This window comes from Aspergillus affinis (genome assembly GCF_023601865.1).
Source record: "Aspergillus affinis strain CMG 70 chromosome Unknown NODE_16_length_405296_cov_86_143545, whole genome shotgun sequence".
NCBI classification, from domain to species: Eukaryota; Fungi; Ascomycota; class Eurotiomycetes; order Eurotiales; family Aspergillaceae; genus Aspergillus; species Aspergillus affinis.
In genome coordinates this window covers 1-21,198 of record NW_026515797.1, presented here as the reverse complement: position 1 = coordinate 21,198, position 21,198 = coordinate 1, and the positions used below count along the sequence as shown (strand labels likewise).

Below are 21,198 nucleotides of genomic sequence, written 5' to 3'. Positions count from 1 at the left end.
ATTCGGTGGAATATTTAATTAATAGGAATATGTGGGTGTCGATGGATCGATCGATCTTTGGGGCGGGATTGAATTCAATTGATTGAATTGACTCGTAACTGTAAAAAATAATACGGGACGAATAAAATGGAACAAAGATATTTGTTGTTGGAATGATTGTTCAATAGCAATAATGATAAAATCCATGTCTATATCTATTGGCTTAAACCCATCTCATCGGTATCTGCCATCGCATCCACCTCGATCTCTACCAACATCCTTGCATCCACAAACCCATCCCGCACCACCACCATGGTCGCTGCCGCTCCCACCCCCGGATGACGCGCCCGTCCCAGAATCTCCGAGAACCCCTCCCCTACCGCCACGCAGTCTTCCGGTCGACTGACAAACATCCTGACTCGCACCACGCTCTCTGCCCCCTTGCCGCCTAAGGCCTGGATGGCTTGGATGCATTCGCGGAGTGCCACGCGCGTCTGCTGGCGTGCGTCGCCCGGACAGAGGATCTGCGGGGCATCGCTGGGAGACGTGGGGTCGATGGCCGTCGTGCCGGAGACAAAGATATGCTGCCCGTGGCGAACGGCTCGGTAGTAGCCGATCTTCTCCTCGAAGGGAGACGACGTGGCGAAGCATTGCTTGGAGGAGTGAGGGTGAGGGGTGGTCATCTTTGCTGCCGTTCCGGTCTAGAATCGCGAGTGTACTACCTCAAGTTCGTAGTCCTCGACAGACCAGCGACTGTCCACCAGGCAGCCATTATAAGAATGGATCCGAATTGGCTGTGAGTCATGCCAAGCTAGTGACTCGATCGCTTATTTCGTATTTCGGGTGCGGGAAGCGCCAGCCGTTATGCAGCTTCAGGGATCTTCTTTATTTCAATCCTGGTCAATGCGTCGAGAAACCAGGAGACCCCGGACAGTCCGGGTGATGGAGTACTGCTGGCATCGCAGACTTGCAATATGCCCCTTGTACCCATGTATGTTTTGTCACCGAGACGGCTTGGATATCAGTGATCCAAGTCGTCGGCAAGAGAGGTTCAAGAGGTGACGGATCTTCTGCGGGGATCGCCGTGTCGGCGAACATGGGACCGCTGGGGCCGTTCGTTCCAGTACGATTGCATGCAGCGGTTGACCGAGATTTTGGAAAACCGGCGCTGCTCCTCGGTGGCCAACACCGAGTGCTTCTGCGCACAGCTAGAGGTCTTCACCGCAATGGGATGCAGGTGCTGCTGGCGCGACGAGTAATGCACACCGGCGTTATACTGCGACTGAAGTGACTTGAGGTCCAGGGCAGTGCGGAGCTCCAGGCACTGCAGCACCAGCTGCTTCACGCCGTCGGTCAACCCGCAGGCGCGGTACTCGATATCCGGCCAGAAGTCGTCACCCCAGAAGGGATCCTCGCGAACGGCGGCCTCCAATGCCTCAAACCAGAAGTCGAAGCTAGGCAGACGTCGCTTGGCGTTGAGAAGGTCTAGGCCTTGCAGGTGGTCGGACAAGAGACAAGCCACCGCAACGAAACGGATCGTCGGCTCAGAATGCAAGACGTGCAAGGCGATGCAGGCGGGGCACCGTTCGGTCATGTACCAGTCATGCTCCTCGCGCAGGATACAGTGCAACCAGGCGTAAGCGCTTCGAGCTTCTCCGCGGAACGCGCGCTCGGGCTCCGTTCCTCGGTGAGTGGGGAGCACGTCGGCGGCGACGCGCGAAGCTTGGTTGTGGAGTAGGAACAGGGGGAGAAGGATGGTATGGATGATGTCGCGGTGAAGACGGAAAGTTTCCTGCTCATCCTCGGAGCAAGAGTGGCGGTGGAAGGCACAAAAACTAACCGACCGACCAGGTTAGCGATTGGAATGCGCCGACCGAGCGATCACGAGGACGGGGTGAATCGACCTACCTAGGAGCATCCATTCCCAATTCCTGGCGTTTCAAGTGCTCTCGAACGGCCTTGAAAGCCTCGTTGCGGTCCAGTCTCTCTCCGTCCGCGCGAGAGATCCGAAACGGCGAAAACGTGTTACCGGTGGACATGGTGACGACCAATTAGAATTTCGGGTGGCGGAAGAGCAGAGGATTGGGGAGGGGGGCCCCTGAAGCTTAAGAGCGACGAAGTATAAAAATCCAAAGGATAATGTCAAGGGGATCGGCGTGGGAAGTGATCGATCTAGGAAACCGCGTTCAGAGTTCGGCAGGTGACGTCGAGGACGAAGAAGGCGAGGGAAGCCACCCAATCAATTGGAGTAGTGGAGTTGCAGAGTGGTCGAGATGCGGGTAAGGACGAGAACCACGGGTGGCATGGTCCAGAAGAGGCGATTGGGGGCGAAAGAGATAGCTGGGCTGAAGAAAGGAAGCAACAAGGAAAGCGAAGCGAGAACTCGGGGGGGGGGGGGAGGAGGTGGGAACGAAGCAGTGTTAAAATATTAAGTTGAAAGGACTGAAGGTTAGAAGGAGAATAATGGGGAATAACACCACACGAACAAAAAGGAGACGATCCCCGAATCCAGACTCTGGGCTGGAAGCGTACGTGTGCCAAATGGTTTAATTAGCAATTTTAGCTTGGGTGACTTACGTTAGTCCTTCCAGTCCCGCGAAATGAGAAACCGGGCAGCGTCGAATCCCGTTTGCACGCATGCGGTGGGAGGCCCCGTCATCCACGCAAGCCCCGTCGATCCTTTTTTGGGCCTTTTTTTCTTTTTCCTCCCGGCGAAAGAAAGGAGCACCGTTACATCTACGGAGTACATAGAGGGGCCAATCTCCCCCTTTCTACCAGGACAGGAGGGTTTCATTTTATTCGGGGACTCCCGTTTGGCGACGGATTCGAATAGATATATTTTTAATTTCATTTATTCTTATTTTATCTGCCCTACGGTGTCCCCGTAGAGAGAAGTACTTCTAGTCTCCGTTCACCGGAGTAGACTGTGTACTTATCCTCCTTCCCCTCTTCTCCTAATTAATAAATTAAAATGAATTAAAGAATCGGACCCCCTTTTTTCCCTCTCCCGCCCTAACGTGGCCATAACGTGACAAGTGACAACCCCTATCAGCCAATAATGGCGGGTCGCAATTATCGTGGGGTGGAGCCCCCCAGGGTCTCGATCGTTGCCAAGCAGGTCGCCCATTGCGTTATTGCTGTCCCCGATAACCGCTCTCTTAGGTAGCCCGTTTGGGTACTTTTGGGACCGTGTGACGAAATTGACCGCGGAGTGCCTGCAGATCGGCCTCCCTCCCCAGCACCCTGATACCCCGATCAGCGTTCAATGGAATCGGATTGAGTCCGTGTCGGCTGGCAATGGGATTTGTTTCGACGATCTGTCGGAGGCCGACCTGTTTCGAGAATTCATCATATATGTGTAACCGAGTCCTGACATGGCCAGCAATCAGCATATGATTGCCATTTCTGGATTCACAATCGGTACATGTCCACTTCTGATACGGAGTCCTGCGGAGTATATTCAGATCTTCTCGCTTTCTGCTTGACGATCGGATAGCCTGGGACTTTGCAACAGCTCGTCTCGGTGACGCAATTGCTTCGCGTGTCCGATCGTTAATGGGAGGGCTAGTTAGGGGTCCTCTATTCGCTTTCGACAATCATCTACCGAGTATTGATGTTTCAAGATCCAATACTGTAGATTTCTATATTTATATTTATACACTGGATAGATCGGAACTGGACAACAACAACCACCTCCTCCGGAACATTGCTTGCTCCAAAGGATTGTCCTACAATAATAGGTACGGAGTGCACTATTGTTAGTAGGAAGTGTCCTTGGGACTCAGGTGCACACTGCTCAGTCCCTCCTGAGGTCTCCCTACGCTACATACCAAATGCATATGCATCGTAGTCCTCTTAATACTTCTCCTATCAAGTGACTTGCCCCCTAAAAACAATAACTACCTGCAAAGCAGGGGATAAACATCCCACGAGGAGCTCCCAACCCCAGTCTACTATCGATTCTTAAATTAGCAGTTGTACACGCTAATCAATTGCACTATCGACACGTGCTTAAATGTGCGTTACAGGCGCAAATATCCGACATATCAATTGCTTTCAATGCTAGTCTCCAGTGAGAGAGCAATCGGTCAAGATGGTCTAGCATGTGGAATATCCTTTTCTTCCAGAACTACCCTGTTGCATATGCTGGCAGTGGTGCAAATACCAGGTGCTAAGAATATGTTGCGTATTATTATTTTTTTGGTGTTGCACTACGTTAATAGGATGGTGTTGGCAGAGTCCAAAATACACCATCATCCCGGTTTTTGATTCTTGTCTCGGTAGGAGAGGCTCGAAATAGACCTCTTCTGGATGGGTTCTTCACTTCTTACCCTTTACAGAAGACGCATTGCTCTTTCCTTTCTGAGTGAAAATCAAAATTCGGAGGAAAAGGTGGTGTTGATTACTCAGCGAATTGGAGGATATGTCTGCCTAATTAGGTCTAGTCCCATCAGTCCGTCCTGCTCCTCCATTCGAACCATCAACCTGCAGGTTATCAACTTCGCGTCTAAACACTTCAGGTGCGCTCCGACGGCTCCTCTTATAATTTTCTTTATCATGATCATAATTATGATATCATATCCACCCTCAAAAATTCAACTGCGCGGCAAATCAAGATCAATGCGCGAATCCATTCCTGATATCCCTTGATGCCTCTACAACATTCCTCTGTTTCCCCCACAAGAGCGTTGCAGTTCCTCCTGATGGCTTGGACCCCAGATTTTATCCCTTCGGCCCTGATTCTGGGATACCATTCCTCTCAAGCAATGCGCTTGACGTCATTTTCCTGGGAACTCTAGCATGCATGCCTTCGCCGTCACAGAAGAAACGGTATCTGGTATGGCTGGGAGACAGGGACAACGTCCTGGATACCACAACGACGAGATGTGATCTCGCGGTGCTGTACTTGACTATTAAAGTGCGTTCTGCATCGACTTGCTTGTCTGTTGTGGGCCTACGAGCCATCCCATAGCTGCTGTGCAGTTGGTCAATCTGTTTTTGATACCCCCATCGAACGCACAATTATTTCCTGTGAACTTGAACCATTCTAGCCCGTCAGATATTTCCCTTGCCTTCTCTTTTATCTCCATAAAAAAAATATGCATATAGCACGGTCTTGGTCTGCAGCTTCCCTGCTTCTAAGCAGTTTACATGCCTGGGGGGTGGATGCCATTGAACCTGTCACTGCCGTGGGATCCAAGTTCTTCCACGAAGACGGGACCCAATACTTTCTCAAAGGTGCATACATCCACAGCTTTCACTTACCACTAGTAGAACCCACTAGCTAATGCCCAATCCTCTCTAGGCGTCGCCTACCAGCTCATCCCCGACGATCCTCTTGTTGACACGGATCAATGCACGCAAGACATCGCGCGCATGGCCGAATTGGGCACCAACGCTATCCGAGTCTATCATGTGGATCCCGATGCCGACCACGATGGCTGCATGACCGCGCTTGCAGATGCAGGTATCTACCTGTTCGTGGACCTCGACACATTCGACACTGCTATCCATACGGTTCGTCTCTTCTGGTCTCGTGCCTAATAACCACCCGCCCATTTGTTAGTGAAAATCAACTAAACTTGACCATCCTGCAGGACGACCCACAATGGACTCGGGAGCAGTTCGACCGTTACACGGCCGTGCTGGATGAATTCCAACAGTACAATAACACCGCCGGCGTCTTTGTTGGCAACGAAGTCATCACCTCACCGGACAACTCGGATGCCGCGCCCTACGTGCTCGCCGCGGCGCGCGATATCAAGTCCTACCGTAATGAAAAAGAGTACCGCCAGATTCCCGTGGGCTATGCGGCAGCCGATATCGCCGAGCTGCGGCCTATGGTGCAAAACTACATGGCCTGTCGTCCGGACTCCACCGAGCGTCTGGACTTTTTTTCCCTGAACGCCTACGAATGGTGCGGCGACACCACCTACAAGGAATCCGGCTACGAAAACCTCCAGGAGCAGGCGGAAGACTACCCCATCCCGATCTTCTTCTCCGAGACCGGATGCAACGTCGCCCGCCCGCGTACCTTCGGCGACCAGCGCGCCATCTTCAACGAGCCCATGTCCGACACCTGGTCCGGTTCCATCGTCTACGAATGGATCCAGGAGACAAACGACTACGGTCTCATCAACTACGGCGACCCCGTTGATCCCGCCGCCACCGCTGGCCCGAATGACCGCGTCGCCCAGGACGGCTTCGTCCGCGAGGGATCTCCCAACCCTATCGCGCCGGACTTCGACAACCTCAAATCCCAATGGGCCACCCTGAACCCTACCGGCGTCGCCCTCCGCGACTACATCCAGTCCACCGCCACCATCGCCCCGGCCGAATGCCCTGCCCCCACGGCCGGCGGCTGGGACGTCGACCCTAGCGCACCGCTCCCTACCCTCCAGGAAATCTTCCACACCGCTGTGCCGACCATCCCGTCCGGTACGAAATCGGCCCCGGCGCGATCGGGCTCTGTCACCGTCTCCTCCGGTGCAGGCTCTTCTCCGACAGCTGCGGGATCGTCGTTGGCCTCCCCCATCTCTGCTACCTCATACAACTACACGCTCAGCAACGCCGGCAGTGCCGTCTTTGTGCCTGGGACCCTGGGCTTCGGGCTTAGTCGGCTTGCGGATGGGTTCGTCTTGCTGAGTGCGTTGGTGGGGTGTCTGGCGGTTTGGTTGTGATGACATTCCCTTTCGTTTTTCCAGCTGGCTGGGAAATGTAATTCGGGTGTTGCAATTCTTTTAAGTTGTCTTTGATATTGCATTGTGATGATAGTTTCCATGTTTAGGCTTTTTTGTTGTCATTTCTTCAGCGTACTGGGGGTTTTTTTTTAAAGTCGAGGGGGATTGTGAGGAGGACAGAAAGAAAGTCGGTGCTGGTTCACCGTTGGTGGAAATTAGATAGATAGTTGGTTTGTCCAAGTAGGTAGATAGAATGAATGATAAACGGTCTTGTTATCCCAATGTTATTAATAATTTTAGCAAGCTAGGTAACTAGTGGTATGCGTCTTTCTTTTTAGAAAATGAAAACGGACTGTACATTTAATGGAAAGAAGGGGGGCAAGTAGTAGGTACTGTAGATATAGCCCGGTTTAGGTAGTCATTGAAACCTGTCACGGAGTATCGATTATTCTGTTCCTCTTGGGGGAAAAGCCACCAGTGATCAGGTTGGATAACGGAGAACGCTTCCCTCTAATTGCATCCCCATGGCTCTGAGCTATCCAAGCGTTGCCAATACCTGTAGAGCCGCATAAGATGCTACGATTCCGGTGACTACTACCTTAGACGCAAACTGCATCCTGTTACGCGCTTATCACAGATGAAGTCAATTCAAAACACCCCGCTTGAATGTCACTATCAGCATGATCAACGTGGTCGACGGATTCCGACGGCATCCCGCCGCGCCCAAGTGGACCATGTCCTAGAACGGGTATATGACCCGCCAAGCTTCCATCTCGATGGTCCGCCACCAAGAGTAGCAGGAGGAACAATAATCGATGCCCAACTCTCGTGGCGCACCCGTGTGAATCACAATAGAATATAATAGAATGATCCAGATTTCCTTGTTTAGTCAAAGGCAATGTCAGTGCTGGTAATGCAGCTTTCCTCCTCAGGATCAGAAATCGTGGATCGTACAACAAGACCGGCATCCCACCTGGCCTACCCTCTAGCTGGATAATTAATCAGCTAAATGAACAAGCAAATGGATGGCAAGACACCTACCGATATAAAAGTCAGCCGGGCTTCAGCAATACCACTGTCTCATATTCGACGGCCAAGATAACCACTGGTACCATCCAAATATGCAGTGAGTCTCCCATGACAACAACCACTTTACTCTTCCCTAACGCTCAACCAGGCATCAATCGACTACGGCCGTCCCAGCCAACGACGCAGCCTATTACGACCTTGGCTCGTACAATCGATCAGTGACCACTTCTTCAGCAGGATGCCAATTGTGGTTTGACCGTGGGCTGATATGGGCATATTCCTTCAATCGCGCCGAAGCAGAACGGTGCTTCGAACGGGCTGCTGCAAATGACCCTAACTGCGCGATGGCAGGTTGGGGGTTGCGTATGCAGCCGGTCCCAATTACAACAAGGCGTGGGCCTAGAATTGGCTCTGCCTGCTGCAGATCGACTACGAGGCATGGTTCCTCACGCTTCGCACATGCTGCATATGCCGACTCACATTGATGCAGCAGTTGGCGACTACCGTCGTGGTGTCAATTCTAATCAGGAGGCTATACTTGCCGATGACATCTATTTTGCCAGAGAGACAGACACCACTGCGTATGTGGCCTACAGAGTGCATACATTTGCGCAAAACTGTATTCGGCTATGATGTCCGGTCGATTTGCAGACGCGATGTCCGCTGCCGAAAAGCTCGAACAAATTATCGATGACAAGCTACTCTCGATCAGAAGCCCCCAATGGCAGACTTTGTCGAGAGCTTCTTGCCAAGTATGGCGCACGTTCTGGTGCGTTTTGGTCACTGGGAGGAGGTCCTTGACCTTAGTCTTCCTACCGATCGCGATACATATTGCGTGACTACCGCAACCATATACTACGCTCGCGGTCTGGCATTAGGTGCGCTTGGACGGATTGAAGAAGCCGAAGCCGCCCAGAGGGAATTCGAAGCGGCGCGTAAGGCTGTCCCCAGCTCCCGACTCAACAGTATCCCATGCAAGGAGGAAGATGTTCTCGCAGTAGCCTCGGCTATGCTGGCCGGTGAATTGGAATACCGAAAAGAGAACATTGAATCTGCATTCGATTTTCTTCGGGAGGCCATTTCGCGCGAGGATGCACTCGCATACTCGGACCCGCCTCCCTGGATGCAACCCGTCCGCCATGCGCTCGGTGGCCTGCTCCTAGAACAGAACCGTGTTGAAGAAGCGGAGACCCTGTTCAAGCAGGATCTTGGTTTTGCGCACAACTATCCCCGTCGTAAGGCAAAGCTCAACAATGTGTGGGGATTGCATGGCTTGTATGAATGTTTCACTCGCCTTAGGAAGACCGACGAAGTGGCGTTTCTTCAACCAGCGCGGGATATTGCTTTGGCATCTGCTGACGTCCCAGTGAATGTTTCGTGTTTCTGTCGGAGGTCTGCAGCAAAGGCGAGTGGATGTTGTTCATAAGATGGAGTTGGATGGTCGTCGTGTATAAATTTTGTGAAATGCTGTATGGACGGAGTAGCCTTTATTCTTTATTTCTCCTTCAAGTAGTAAGTATTAGGAATCTCATCAAACACTGTTCGTGCATAGCAAAAGCAACATCTCATGCTTCAAGGGACATAATAGATGAATAAAATGGTTCACAGTGCCATCTTCCTTGCCAAAGGGGAGATTAATTGGTCGGAAACTCACCATGGAAAGCACAATACTATGACAGGATTGTCCCCTGGAAGTATTTTACATTCATCTATGATTTATAATCCATCCTAATAGACAGCCTTGGGAACTCCTGGAGTGCTCCAGCAGACCTTGTGCATGATACCTGCGTCTTCAAAGATCCTCGCCAGATCCTCCCCATGCTCGGTGAAATGCTCCCAATCTTCAAAGTGCATGGGTACCATGATATCGGCTCCGATGTCCTGCACCAACTGTACCGCCTGCTTACCATCCATGGTGATTTGGATTGGGCCAATCGGAAATTCAAAAGTTGCATTGCCCAGATTGAGGACAGCCGCCATGACATGCACGCGATCCTTAATTTTCTTCAGCTCATCAATATACACAGTGTCGCCGGAGAAGTAAATTGCGTTCGGCTTGCCACTTGGCCCGTGGACACCAAAAGAATCACACTCGAGTATGAATCCTGTAACCTCGCCTACGGGGAAGTGCTTGCAGGGGGTGCCAGTGATGCGGAATTCTTTGCCGCCAATGATTGAGGTCACCGTCTCCCACGGCTTCAAGCCGACGACGGCTGGACGCGGCTGGAGATTTCTGGCCCCGTCTATAGTGGTAAACACACGGCGTCCATCGAGGAGCTTCCGACCTTCGGGGTCGAGATTGTCATAATGATCTTCATGGCTGAGGAGGACTGCATCGATCGGCGGCAGTTCGTGAAGCTTCATCACTGGAGGCTTTGATAGTGAGAGTACTGAGGGTGGAGGGATCTCATCCAGGCCAAAGTCTTCCTTGAGGCGTGCCTTCGACCAATCAACATCACTAGGAAAGTCGCCTATACCTCCGAAGTAAGGGTCGGTAAGGAAATTGATCCCATCGATGCTCAGAATGGCCGTGGCCGTCGTGATGTGGGTGAAGGTGAAGCTGGTATTCGCCGGTGAAGGCATAATTAAGGATAGTGGGAGAAACGAATGATGACCCAACACAATCAAAAACTGGTAGAACTGTGAATCTCAGTATCAATTCTGTGCGGGGACCCTCCAGCACTTAAATAGACCTTCTGGAACCTTTCTATGCGCTTCTTTTTCTATTCACCAATGAGCCGGAAAGTGTTTAGTCAAGATTGGTAACCCAGCAGAGTCTCCACTATTTAGCCCATGGCTCATTATGTAGGCGATCTGTAAGTCTTGATTAGTTATAGGTCTATCCAGATGGTCGGTATCCCGCCGAGCCGGGGTGTCGGTATCCCGCCCACGCGACCAAGGAGGCATGAACATTGCTGTTATAAGCTTGACAGGCGCCATGACATGTGATTAATAAACCGAATTGAAATATGTTTCTAGGACATGCCTGGTCTACCCTACAGGAGGAAATGGGACGCTATTGCGGATCAATAGGGTTCGACCGCTGATTGGCCGAGATTTCTTATGGTTTGAGTGCGGATCAATCGTGAGCGCGTATCCCATCTGACCTGGATAGTGCTGCTTTCCTCCCTGGTCCATCTTCCACGTTTTTCAGGATGGCGGCGCAGCTCTTTGAGCATCTCCCCAAGCTCCAGGTGATGATCCGCCATTCCTGCCAGTATGCGGTTTGGCCGGCCGAGCTGGAGTATCACCTGAAGCAGCAGCATCAGCTCCCCCATCCCACCGTTCAGGGGATCATCCAGGTGATCCAGCAATGGGAGCATCTGGCGCCAATCCATCAGTCCATCCGCCTGCCCCGCGTACTTGATCAGCCACTGCCCATCGTCCTATGTTATTCCGATGGGATGCTCTGCCAGCGGGATCCCCAGTAATGCTACTATATTGCAGCGATGATGAACTCCATGCGGAAACACTGGCGTACCCTTTTGGGAATCCGTTTTACCTGGAAAGACGGGTCTATTCAGTTAGACCAGGAAACCTACACCAGACAGATTCTGGAGGAGTTTGGAATGGCTGATTGCAAACCTGCAAGTTCACCGCTGAGCCCAAGCATCAAATTAGACTCAGATAGCCCACGTCTAGACCGTCAAGATCACAAGGTATTCCGCAGATTGATTGGAAGAATGATGTTTTTGGTGACAGGCACACGCCCAGATGTTACATTTACAGTCAATCAATTATCCCAGTATCTTGCGGAACCAGGAAAGGTTCATCTTGCTGCGGCCAAGCATGTGTTTCGGTACTTGAAAGGCTCTATAGACTATGGGTTAGTCTATGGTACAAAGGGGAGTCAGAAGAGAGGACTTATTGCTTACTCGGATTCTGCATACGCCAATTCGAAGGAAAACAAGTCTACTACCGGTTTTATCTTTATGATAGATGATTCACCCATCTGCTGGAATAGCCGAAAGCAGTCGGTAACAGCTCAGAGCTCTACAGAAGCCGAATATATCGCGGCTTCCGAAGCTGCTAAACAGGCGATTTGGTGTCGGCACTTTCTATATGCAATTAGGAAGGAGGCTATATGTCGTCGAGCTCCAACTATCATCTTTAAAGATAACCAGGGAGCGATCAAGATTGCTGACAATCCTGTCAATCACCCAAAGACCAAGCATATTGCAGTGCGATACCATGCGATTCGGGACCATGTCAATAATGGAGAGATACAGCTTGAATATCTCCCTACCGATCAAATGGTTGCAGACGGTTTGACAAAGACTACCAATAAGATTAGCCAGGCTCGATTGGCTAAAGGTTTAGGCCTCATCAAGACTGGTGAGGATGGTTAGATTCAACACACAGGTTTTATTGGTTGATTCAAGCCCTCAACTCGCTCCATTCATTTGTTTTATAAAGCTTTCTGAATTCTGCGATATTGAGCGAAGGGGAGTGATGTGATGTAATTAGCTCGGAGGCCGGGAACAACATTAGTCCGTCCAAGGCTCATATTTTGCAGAGGCCACAATCCTCTTCAAACATCTAAGTACTCAAGTATCCCTGTACTCTAGGCTACGTTTTAGATAGAGTATTACTCTATTCATTTGCATTCTCCTTATGGCTTAGGCCTCGTACAGCTCGGACCGATCGAACTCCCCTATTCCTCTGAGCCCAACCACTTCAGTAGTTATTTACATGCCCGTTAGCGGGGACGTCACGTGTGCACGTGCGCATGTGTTGACTTAACCTTGCGGGAGACGCGAGCTTCGCGCGTTCCACCCACACGTCAACAAAGGCCACGCTTGAAAGGTTCTAGCATTGGGATATCAAGTATGCCGCTAAAACGAGGGAAAGGTTCTCGAACCGCAGAAGAAAAGGAAAGGAGGGTATTGTCTGCAATTTCGGCTGTTGAAAAAGACAGATTATCCTCTATACGGAAGGCAGCTCGTCGGTACCAAGTCCCCATAGCAACACTACGGAATCGGCTTGGGGGCCCCGCACCAAACCATCGAAAATGCAGGCAGCATCACGAATTGAACCAGGATGGAGAGGATTCTCCCGCGCAGTCAGATGTATCGTTGGTTCAACAAGGAGCGGCTCCCTCGCTTTCAAATGCGAGAAATGGCCAATGTGCTTCCCACCAAGTGTCATGGTTTGATCAAGTGCAAACGACCGTCATACAGCATGAGATTGCAGCGGAGGATATCTACAATTTCGATGAGACTGGATTTGCCATTGGCCCTTTAGCTTCTACTCAGGTAGTGATGAAGAGTGATACGGTTGAACCAGCCTCACTCTCTCAGCCCGACAATCGAAGGTGGGCCACTTCCATGGAGTGTATAAACTCTACTGGAGTAGCGCTCCCACCTTGTATTGTCTTTAAGGGAATGTATCATCTCGAATGCTGGTATACAGAGACCGAGTTACCCGGCGACTGGAGTATAGCAGTCACTCCCAATGGATGGGCTACTGATGAGATTCGACTGTACTGGCTTAAAAAGCTCTTTATTCCTTTTACTAGCCGTGCAGCTGGGAGGGTCCGACTGCTTATTTTCGACCAAGACAGTTACTTGACGCCTCAATTCCGCCAAACGTGCAAGGATAACAACATCATTCCCATTTGCCCACCGACATATTCCCGCATCCGACTGCCTCTTGAGGCGGGCTGCCTGTCATCTTTAAAACGCGCTTACAGGCGACGGGCGGAGAACCTCATGCGTGGAGGCTCAAAGTACATCGACAAGCTTGACTTTCTTGCATCATTCCTTGAGATACACAGAGAAGTGTATAAAGCAGAAAATATCAAGGATGGCTTTTCTGCGACTGGAATGACCCCTCTCTGCCGAGAGAAAGTGCATTTTCGCCCCAACACTCAACTAAGAGAAGCCACACCACTGGACTGCGGTCCACACCCAGCAGAGTATCTACGTAAAAATTTGTTGGGCAAGGAAATATCTGTACTCAAGCAACTTCTCAGAGAAGAGCCAGAGACATTACGTCTTTCATCATCCGCCAAAGCGGCACTGGGCCGGTTTATTAAGCAAGCTGAAAAACTCGAGCGCTATACCCAGGAGCAGCTCAAAGAGTATGATGAACTACGGGCCTCGATTCAGGAGAACGAGGAACGCACGCAGGCTGAGGAAGAAGCCGAGGAAGCTTACCAAGGACCCTGATACCCGATAGATCAAGCCGCCATAAACTCCTTTTTTACTCAGTTATTAGGTTACAATTTCTCCCGTCGTTCATATCTTTGCTACTCCCTTAGGCTTAATGTGAATGTTCGCGTTCGTAGTCTTGACCAACATTATCAAAAACGAGCAAGTAAGCGGACTCTGTCTGGCCGCACCAGCCCATCTAATACATCCGCTACCACAACCTTGAAGTTGTCCACACTCTCGAAGGCATATTTCTACCTCTTTTTGAAACTTGTCTTTTGGGGATCATATTTGCGTAGTTATAGAGGCTCTATTTTAGCCAAGTCTTCGATCCCGGCTATTAAGACTTTTGAATTGAACGAAGCCTCATACAGTCGTGCAAATCAACTGCCAAATATGACTTACTAATACTGGAGAGTCCATGAATTACGAACCGCGGATGTGCCCGTCGTATTTGTTGGGAGATAGGTTGCCAAAAGAAGACCTTACTCCAATTCGCCATGTTAGATGCTCAATCCACGAAGTTATCTGATATAGTGTCAACCGTATGTGACCGCTAGTCACATAGGAAACCTTCCTATTCCGGATATCGGTATTGGTAACACCGATCCCTGAGGATTATGCAGATTTTTCTGTTATTTCCATGGTTCAAAAGTTATATCTCTTCTAGTTGCCTTTTTCAGGCTAGATTGCTTATTAATTTTTCATGTATTTAAACCACCGTGTGCAGCTAGATTGAAAGAATTAGACCTTCATCATTCGATATTCCTATGGGTAACATTACTAGCAATTACGCCTAGAGAAACGGCCAACATATAGGAACACCCTGTAGAGCATACAGACATTAGGAGACCGCAAACTGGCTACACATCGCAAGTAATTAAAAGAAGATAAGTTATAACCCATATATTTAACAGAAGGCCGAGAATTAAAGTGGAGTCCTCTCGGATGCGTTTGTTACCTCCTGAGGCCAGGGAGCTTCCCTGTACGGAGGACTGGAGGAACGTTCCGGTTAGTTAGTATAGGATCAAGGGATCCTCCGCGGTAGGCATCCAGGAACATTCCTAGGGATCCTGCAGGCAGTATATAGAGTCCCTGGATCCTCCCCCCTAGATAGCCTTTCCTCCCTATGGGAAAATTCTTTGACTACGAGTCATAAACAAACTTGTCTTTTACTAAGCTCCTTTGTAGACCGTCACAGCGTTTAGGTCTAGTTACCTATTATTTCTAGGATTGCGGACAGACATCGGTGGGGTCGGTGTCTAAAATGGATCAATAAACGGGAAGCTTGTCTGACAGGTACGTATTCGAAGACTATGACAGTTTCTTCATGTCAGTAGATCAGGGTCTGTAATATGCAGAGCATTCCTCTGAAGTCCAATGGAGTATACGAATTGGGTCAATCAACACCAGGCACCTTTTTTTTTTTCCTAATTGGTTCCTTCGAGTAGGTCGGCAAAGATATACGTGCTTGCCAGCCAGGTTCACAAACCGGTCGGAAAGTGATGGCCAACCAACGAAGCTGCGCCGCAAATTTACCGCAGGTCCACATCGGGACTATTGGGAGAGGGGAATTTCGCAACTGTAAATATAAGAAGTTAATAAGTTATAACAGATATAGGCGTCAGCCTAACGAAAGAGAACAGCGCGGTAGAGCTTATTTATATGATTTATGTGCACCATTTATTTAACTATATAATGTAGCCGTAAGTCGTCCTAGTAGCTAATTCTGTTTTACAATCTTTGCAAAGCATATCTACCCTCTCTTCTGCTGTGATGGCAGCGCTTTACCCTTCCTTTGGACAAAAGGCGCACCGTAGTTCGTTAATCGCAAGCTCTTTGAGAAGCAGGAGTACGATCGGGACCTCCAATCTGCTTTTGCAGACGTATCCAACACAAGGGGTGGGCGATAGTACCTATAATGTCGTGCATTCTCCGGTCCGGCGATATCGCGACTCAGAGTCCCATTTCACCTCATCGTTGGGTGCAATTTCGCACAATGTGGATGACTACCCAGAGCACAGATTACAGGATCAGCTGCACTACCAGAAGATAGCAACCATGTCAAAATTAATGTACCCAACCCGCCCTAAATCTCCCAGATAATGCTGTCGCTAACTACTTCAACAAGACACTAACGCTTATCTCTCACGGCCCATGATTTCCGAAACCGGTACATTATGATCCAATTCCACGGGTGGTTTGGTCATTCCGGTGCCATGAGGATATACATAACTAGAGGGGTGGCCGTGCGTGACATTATACGTGGGAGCGGGCGTACTCCTTGCACGGAATCTCTCCCGACGCTCGAAAAGCGCCCACGCTAGAAACGCCAGCATGAGTGTCCCCAACGACACTCCAAGTCCCGCGCCAATAGCTATCTCCCGGCTGGACGAGCCCCCAGAGGGCTCTGCCTTGGTCGCATTGGTCGCATTGGTCACCTCGGGGGCATTGAAGGATGACACGTTTTGGAGAAGGGCATGGCCGAATAAAACGCCGTTATCGGGTAACGTGAAGGTTGACTGGCCATCGCAGCCGTAACTTCTGTTATCAACGCTTCCGAACCATGTGCAACAGTACGTGTGCTGTCCGTTCTTATTGTCCTCCCACTGGAGCCAATAAGGGTCGCCGACCTTGTCTATTGCATGAGAAGTAAGCAAACAAGTAAGTACTGTGGCAGCAGGAAGCAGAATCGACTATTCCGCTCGGCGAAAGACTAGGGAATAGAAAACACAGTAGTCCGACGTACTGCAATGCTCTGGACATCCCTGATCCCATTTTGAGTTCGTACATGCCCCTCGATACATCACGTACGGCTGCTCAATTGACATGCAGAATCCGTTCTTTAGACAAATGGAGTTGGACTTGCAACATGAGGTGTATTCCCGAGAGGAGCAGGGGACTTGATCCGATGCGCTTTTACCGTCGGGCGTATAGCATATCCGGCTATCGTTCGACATCGTGCGTGACGGCGCACGATACGTTGACTGGGGAAAGTAGATGTCAAAAATGCTGAGGGAACAGCCTCATCTCTCTCGCAAATACAGGTCGGTTTAAGGGGAGAAAAGGGGAGCACGGCAATGCGGGGGATTTTATGGCCCTGGCATGTGCTAGTATTCAAAATGGACTTGGCTGTATTCAGACCGTAAGGTCGAACACAATGATCCTATATGTATGGTCTGTCGAGTCAACGGCGTTGTAGTCGAGGCTACGCGCGACAAGGATTGACAGGGGAGCTGACTGTCGGGTTTTATGATTCCAGACACCTCTGACGGCCCCCATTCATCACCGCTGCGACGACGAAACACGAGTAAAAATTACACAAGTCCGTTCGAGTAATAACTGATAAGCATATTATGATGTGCCAAGGCCGACCAGAAACGGCGATCATTACGTTTCTTCGCTGCCAAAGCCCTCGACTTTGGGGGCGTTTTCCGGGGTGTCTGGGGATCAGCCAACGGAGGGATATGGTCAGTTTGGGGCTGAAATGTCCACACCCGTCAGCCCCTGAAAACTACCGTTACATATTCTGCTGTTCAGGAAAGGAAGGATGATGACTACACTAATTCAAATAAGTTAGTTAACTAGAAGCTTATTTAGTTAGTATAATAATTAGGTGAATTCTGCCAAAAAGTTAATGTTCTAGTTTGACGACACTATTTAATACTTGAGAATGTATCTTTTGGGCCATTACTTTGGTGACAAGTGGCTGGGGTAGCATATTCAATACTTTTTATCCTGCGCATATTAGAGCCAAGTAAGGGGGTTCTAGCGGTTCTCGCGATGATAGCGATAGAGATGTTATAGAGATCTAGTCACTTTTGTTCCTGGCTGGCGTTAAGAAACAATAGCGCCGTGTCACAAGGAGATCGATGAGGAAACCTTCGGGACAAAAGGCCCCCCTACAGACAGGGCGTCTGAGTGTATTCGGATTGATGAGATCGCCATCGACATAGTGTTCAAATGTTTTGAGCCAGGTAGAGTATATTGTTATGATTGCGCCTATACTTACCACCACAAAGCGACTGGGATAAAACCAATAGTCGAAAACAGGCTGATTTGGCCAATCGATGACCCGGTCTATTCATCAAGCTCGCTATAACATCCACTCAATGGTCCTATAAAAGAGTCGTCTACCTTCGTAATCAATCTGATTGAACCTCATATGATGACCGCAACTTGACCGGGCATCCCCAGCGACAACGTCATCACGGCAACAAAATCATCAATGGTCAGCAGGAGTGATTGAAGCTGTCGCAGCGACCACATCCAGTTTCCAGCACTCTGCGAGTCTGCTTGAGTCATTTGCTGGAGGGGGTTACAGGGCTCTGGATGCTCCGGACATTGTGGTCAATGGCGGGGCCCTTGACGCCCCCTCTCCCTAGCTCTGCGTAGGACCTATCGGTAGCCGCTTGCCATGTGGAACCAGTATGATGCTGATGCTCCTCAATGCAGTTGCTTGGTATAGAAGGAGCTTTGGAAGCGCCTAGGGACTGTGGAAATTGATCTTGCATCGCTATGGATTAAGCGCCCGGCGACATGAAGGTGGGAGGAAACGCCAATGGAGACTGACCTCTTTGTCTAGACTTCTTTTTATAGCAGTCCATAACCATTGGATCTTGTCGCGCCCAGAGGCTCTTGGGTGATGTATGGAATCTAAATCATGGGTTGATATAGAGGCTTCGTTCCCTCAAGCCGAATCCTCCCTGCCGTTGATACATCTTAAATCGAGCCTACCCATCTCTATGGAACCTGCACGGCCGCAAAAACGGCATCATCTCAAGTACGCCCAGGTACGCATTAATTTTGGTACGGTCCATTGGTCCTTAGACATGGGACTGTGACGTAATTTGACTCTACTCCAGGCAAGCAAATCTCCCGCATCGTGTCTAGCAGAAGTCTTTCGTCCAAGCACGTCGCTCTGGCGTCGCATTCCGAACCAAGGATCCAAGGCACAGATGCGGAAGCCTCCATCGATTTAAGCTGAGTCAGAGCATCTGTACACGCGGTGCTTTTCAAATTGTCAGAGTCTTCCTTCCCACTATTCACGATGCGTCTATCTCGCCTTTCCCGGACCCAATGAGCTTGATAGTCATGCAGTTTGGAGATACGAAGGTGCACAAGCTCCTTCTTATAATGTAGCCGTTCATATTCAACGGCTTCGGAATCTCCTTTCTCAATGAACTCTTGGGTGCGAGACCTTATTGCCACTAATTCGGGAGATGCTAAGATCGCCTCCTCGACTTCGGCAGGTAGGGAAACGGGTAGTCCTAATTCCCGAAATTGACGATGGCCTTGGAAGTAATCTATATGGGAAGTATCTTTCTTTTTATTAAGAACGTCTCCTACCGTATCAATCGACGAACAGTGTGCTTGATAGTATTCGGGGTATGTCTTGTCGGTTTTGTGCGCATAGATCTGTGAAACAGGCGCAGAGCCGTGTCTGGCTAGGGAAAACGTAAATCTATATGAAACAGAAGTCGAGTCCGATTAGCAACCTACCTTCGATTACTTTCCCCAGGTTCAAGCGTATATTATGGATTGAAGTGTCCTCCGGGTAAACGGCAATCATAAGAGCCGCACGAAAAAATTGGTAAAACCTCTCTATGTTAAGAGGCAGGTCCTGCGGTCCATCCTTAGCAGTAATATTCGGGAAAACGGGCTTGTTCAAGGCATCGTCTTTCCAGCGCAGTGAGATTTCGGTAATCTGCCCTCTTCGGAGATCGAACTGAGCTAGGTTAATATCAAAGAGCACTTCCTGGGCAAGTGCAAGCACAAGAAGAAAAATTCCCGACGTAAACTGAGGACAATCATGATCTCTAGTCCCGATTCCGAGTCTATAGATCTGTTAGTAAAGCCATGAGCTAATGGTATGATCTTGCCTAATGCCGAAGAGGAAAACCATACACTGTATACTTGGGGTTTCGGTTGTTCTTTAACTATCTCTGGTTAATCTGCCATCCTATTTTGTAAAGTTCATTTTCGGATCGGAACAAAACTAGCTGTATGTCCTGCATATCGTCAGCATGGCCACACCTACGAGCCATGGTAATCTAACCTTGAACCTAAGACCTCTTGTCTTTCTATATTTTGCAGGAGGAATAAATGCTCCAATCCTCGCCCCGGTAAAAAGGTAGACCTGCAGGACAAACACAAGGACCTTGAGAAGACCGTACATGAAGATAGGGCTGCCACGACCCCACAACGATGCAGCCGTGTTTCCAATATCATCTTTATTGAAAGGAAAATTTGGTTTCCTGATGTCTTCGATGAAGTCATCTTCTGTCAGCGTTCGTTTTATCCACTAGAGTCGGTTAGCGTAGGGAGTTCTTTTCGCGAAACGGCTACTTGCCTAGTATATTTCTTGACGATCTTCTTGTACAATCTGATTCCGAGTGGCGGCCTCAAAGCTCCCCAAAAACCTTTCAGGACACGCTAGAGTGATCCGTAAAGTCCCTCTCTTGTTCTTGCTGAGCCTTAATGATCTTTCAGTCGAATGTACATACCAACGGATAAATTACTTGATGGTCACAGTGTCGGGCGCTGGGCAGCCCTCTTTTATTTCGTAACCAGGTAGCTCAAGCCCATCTTCCACTAGGAATCTGACACTGAAGTGAGTTTGGGTAGGGTGAAAGATCAGTCGCATTCACTTACTCTTGAAATAGCTTTACGTAATTGGACTGTAGCTGCTTGACTTCGTCAATGCGTTTATGTTTTCTACGCTCAGAGTCCTGTTCCCTATAAGCGGTCGGAATATAGCCACTTGCCAAACGTCGCTGACGGCGTTTTTCTTTTTGGGCATCCTCACGTCGAGAATGACCCTTCTTCGGACTCATAGCCATTATATGGGTACGCCACAAAACACAAAATAATGGATGAGAGAAGCCAGAAATTCAAGTTGGAAGAGATAGACAGGAAAATATCAGAAGCAATTTGCCTGTAGAAAATAAAAAACTACCTCTTCCAGCTGGGGAAGAAGCTGGCTTTTTATACCTTCGTTGCCAGCCATTACCCGGTCAAATCAATGATCATCATCGACATTTCCTTGCACAACCCAAGGCAATCACTACACGGGGTTGAGACACTACTTGCGCCGTTTATTATTCCTCTCCCCATTTTATTTATTTATTTATTTTTTTTTTTTGCCCGGGGGTGGACTGGAACGAGTAAACGTGAGAAATGCCCGTGTGGACCGTTCAACAGGCCTGGTTATTAGACTAATCGCATAACTAAAATAGAGGGCAGGTGAGTATGAAGTGGTCTAGCTCAGAGGAATTGTGGAGTTCGATCGGTCCGAGCTGTACGAGACCTAAGCCATAAGGAGAATGCAAATGAATGAAGTGATACTCTATCTAAAA

At 49.5% G+C, this 21,198-nt stretch overlaps 9 protein-coding genes across 9 annotated transcripts; 4 read left to right on the top strand and 5 right to left on the bottom strand.

Annotated features, from left to right (window-relative positions):
• Positions 1–194: 194 nt before the first annotated feature.
• KD926_002997 (YjgH family protein) lies at positions 195–662 on the bottom strand (the record flags this gene model as incomplete). The annotated part of the gene is made up of 1 exon (XM_053097277.1): positions 195–662. The coding sequence occupies one exon, from the start codon at positions 660–662 to the stop codon at positions 195–197; it is 468 nt and encodes a 155-aa protein (XP_052958628.1).
• Positions 663–1,030: 368 nt separating this feature from the next.
• Positions 1,031–2,018, bottom strand: KD926_002996 (uncharacterized protein; the record flags this gene model as incomplete). The annotated part of the gene is made up of 2 exons (XM_053097276.1): positions 1,031–1,814; positions 1,888–2,018. The coding sequence occupies 2 exons, from the start codon at positions 2,016–2,018 to the stop codon at positions 1,031–1,033; spliced, it is 915 nt and encodes a 304-aa protein (XP_052958627.1).
• A 3,060-nt stretch (positions 2,019–5,078) lies between these two features.
• Positions 5,079–6,659, top strand: gel6 (putative 1,3-beta-glucanosyltransferase; the record flags this gene model as incomplete). The annotated part of the gene is made up of 3 exons (XM_053097275.1): positions 5,079–5,217; positions 5,285–5,496; positions 5,577–6,659. 3 exons carry the CDS (start codon positions 5,079–5,081, stop codon positions 6,657–6,659), a joined length of 1,434 nt encoding a protein of 477 aa, XP_052958626.1.
• Positions 6,660–8,409: 1,750 nt separating this feature from the next.
• KD926_002994 (uncharacterized protein) lies at positions 8,410–9,114 on the top strand (the record flags this gene model as incomplete). Its single annotated transcript, XM_053097274.1, has 1 exon — positions 8,410–9,114. One exon carries the CDS (start codon positions 8,410–8,412, stop codon positions 9,112–9,114), a length of 705 nt encoding a protein of 234 aa, XP_052958625.1.
• Positions 9,115–9,416: 302 nt separating this feature from the next.
• Positions 9,417–10,271, bottom strand: KD926_002993 (MBL fold metallo-hydrolase; the record flags this gene model as incomplete). Its single annotated transcript, XM_053097273.1, has 1 exon — positions 9,417–10,271. One exon carries the CDS (start codon positions 10,269–10,271, stop codon positions 9,417–9,419), a length of 855 nt encoding a protein of 284 aa, XP_052958624.1.
• Positions 10,272–10,843: 572 nt separating this feature from the next.
• On the top strand, positions 10,844–12,037 carry KD926_002992 (uncharacterized protein; the record flags this gene model as incomplete). The annotated part of the gene is made up of 2 exons (XM_053097272.1): positions 10,844–11,078; positions 11,136–12,037. The coding sequence occupies 2 exons, from the start codon at positions 10,844–10,846 to the stop codon at positions 12,035–12,037; spliced, it is 1,137 nt and encodes a 378-aa protein (XP_052958623.1).
• A 480-nt stretch (positions 12,038–12,517) lies between these two features.
• On the top strand, positions 12,518–13,858 carry KD926_002991 (transposase; the record flags this gene model as incomplete). The annotated part of the gene is made up of 1 exon (XM_053097271.1): positions 12,518–13,858. The coding sequence occupies one exon, from the start codon at positions 12,518–12,520 to the stop codon at positions 13,856–13,858; it is 1,341 nt and encodes a 446-aa protein (XP_052958622.1).
• A 2,123-nt stretch (positions 13,859–15,981) lies between these two features.
• On the bottom strand, positions 15,982–18,145 carry KD926_002990 (uncharacterized protein; the record flags this gene model as incomplete). Its single annotated transcript, XM_053097270.1, has 2 exons — positions 15,982–16,478; positions 18,025–18,145. 2 exons carry the CDS (start codon positions 18,143–18,145, stop codon positions 15,982–15,984), a joined length of 618 nt encoding a protein of 205 aa, XP_052958621.1.
• A 495-nt stretch (positions 18,146–18,640) lies between these two features.
• On the bottom strand, positions 18,641–20,682 carry KD926_002989 (uncharacterized protein; the record flags this gene model as incomplete). Its single annotated transcript, XM_053097269.1, has 3 exons — positions 18,641–19,287; positions 19,343–19,677; positions 20,495–20,682. The coding sequence occupies 3 exons, from the start codon at positions 20,680–20,682 to the stop codon at positions 18,641–18,643; spliced, it is 1,170 nt and encodes a 389-aa protein (XP_052958620.1).
• Positions 20,683–21,198: the final 516 nt, after the last annotated feature.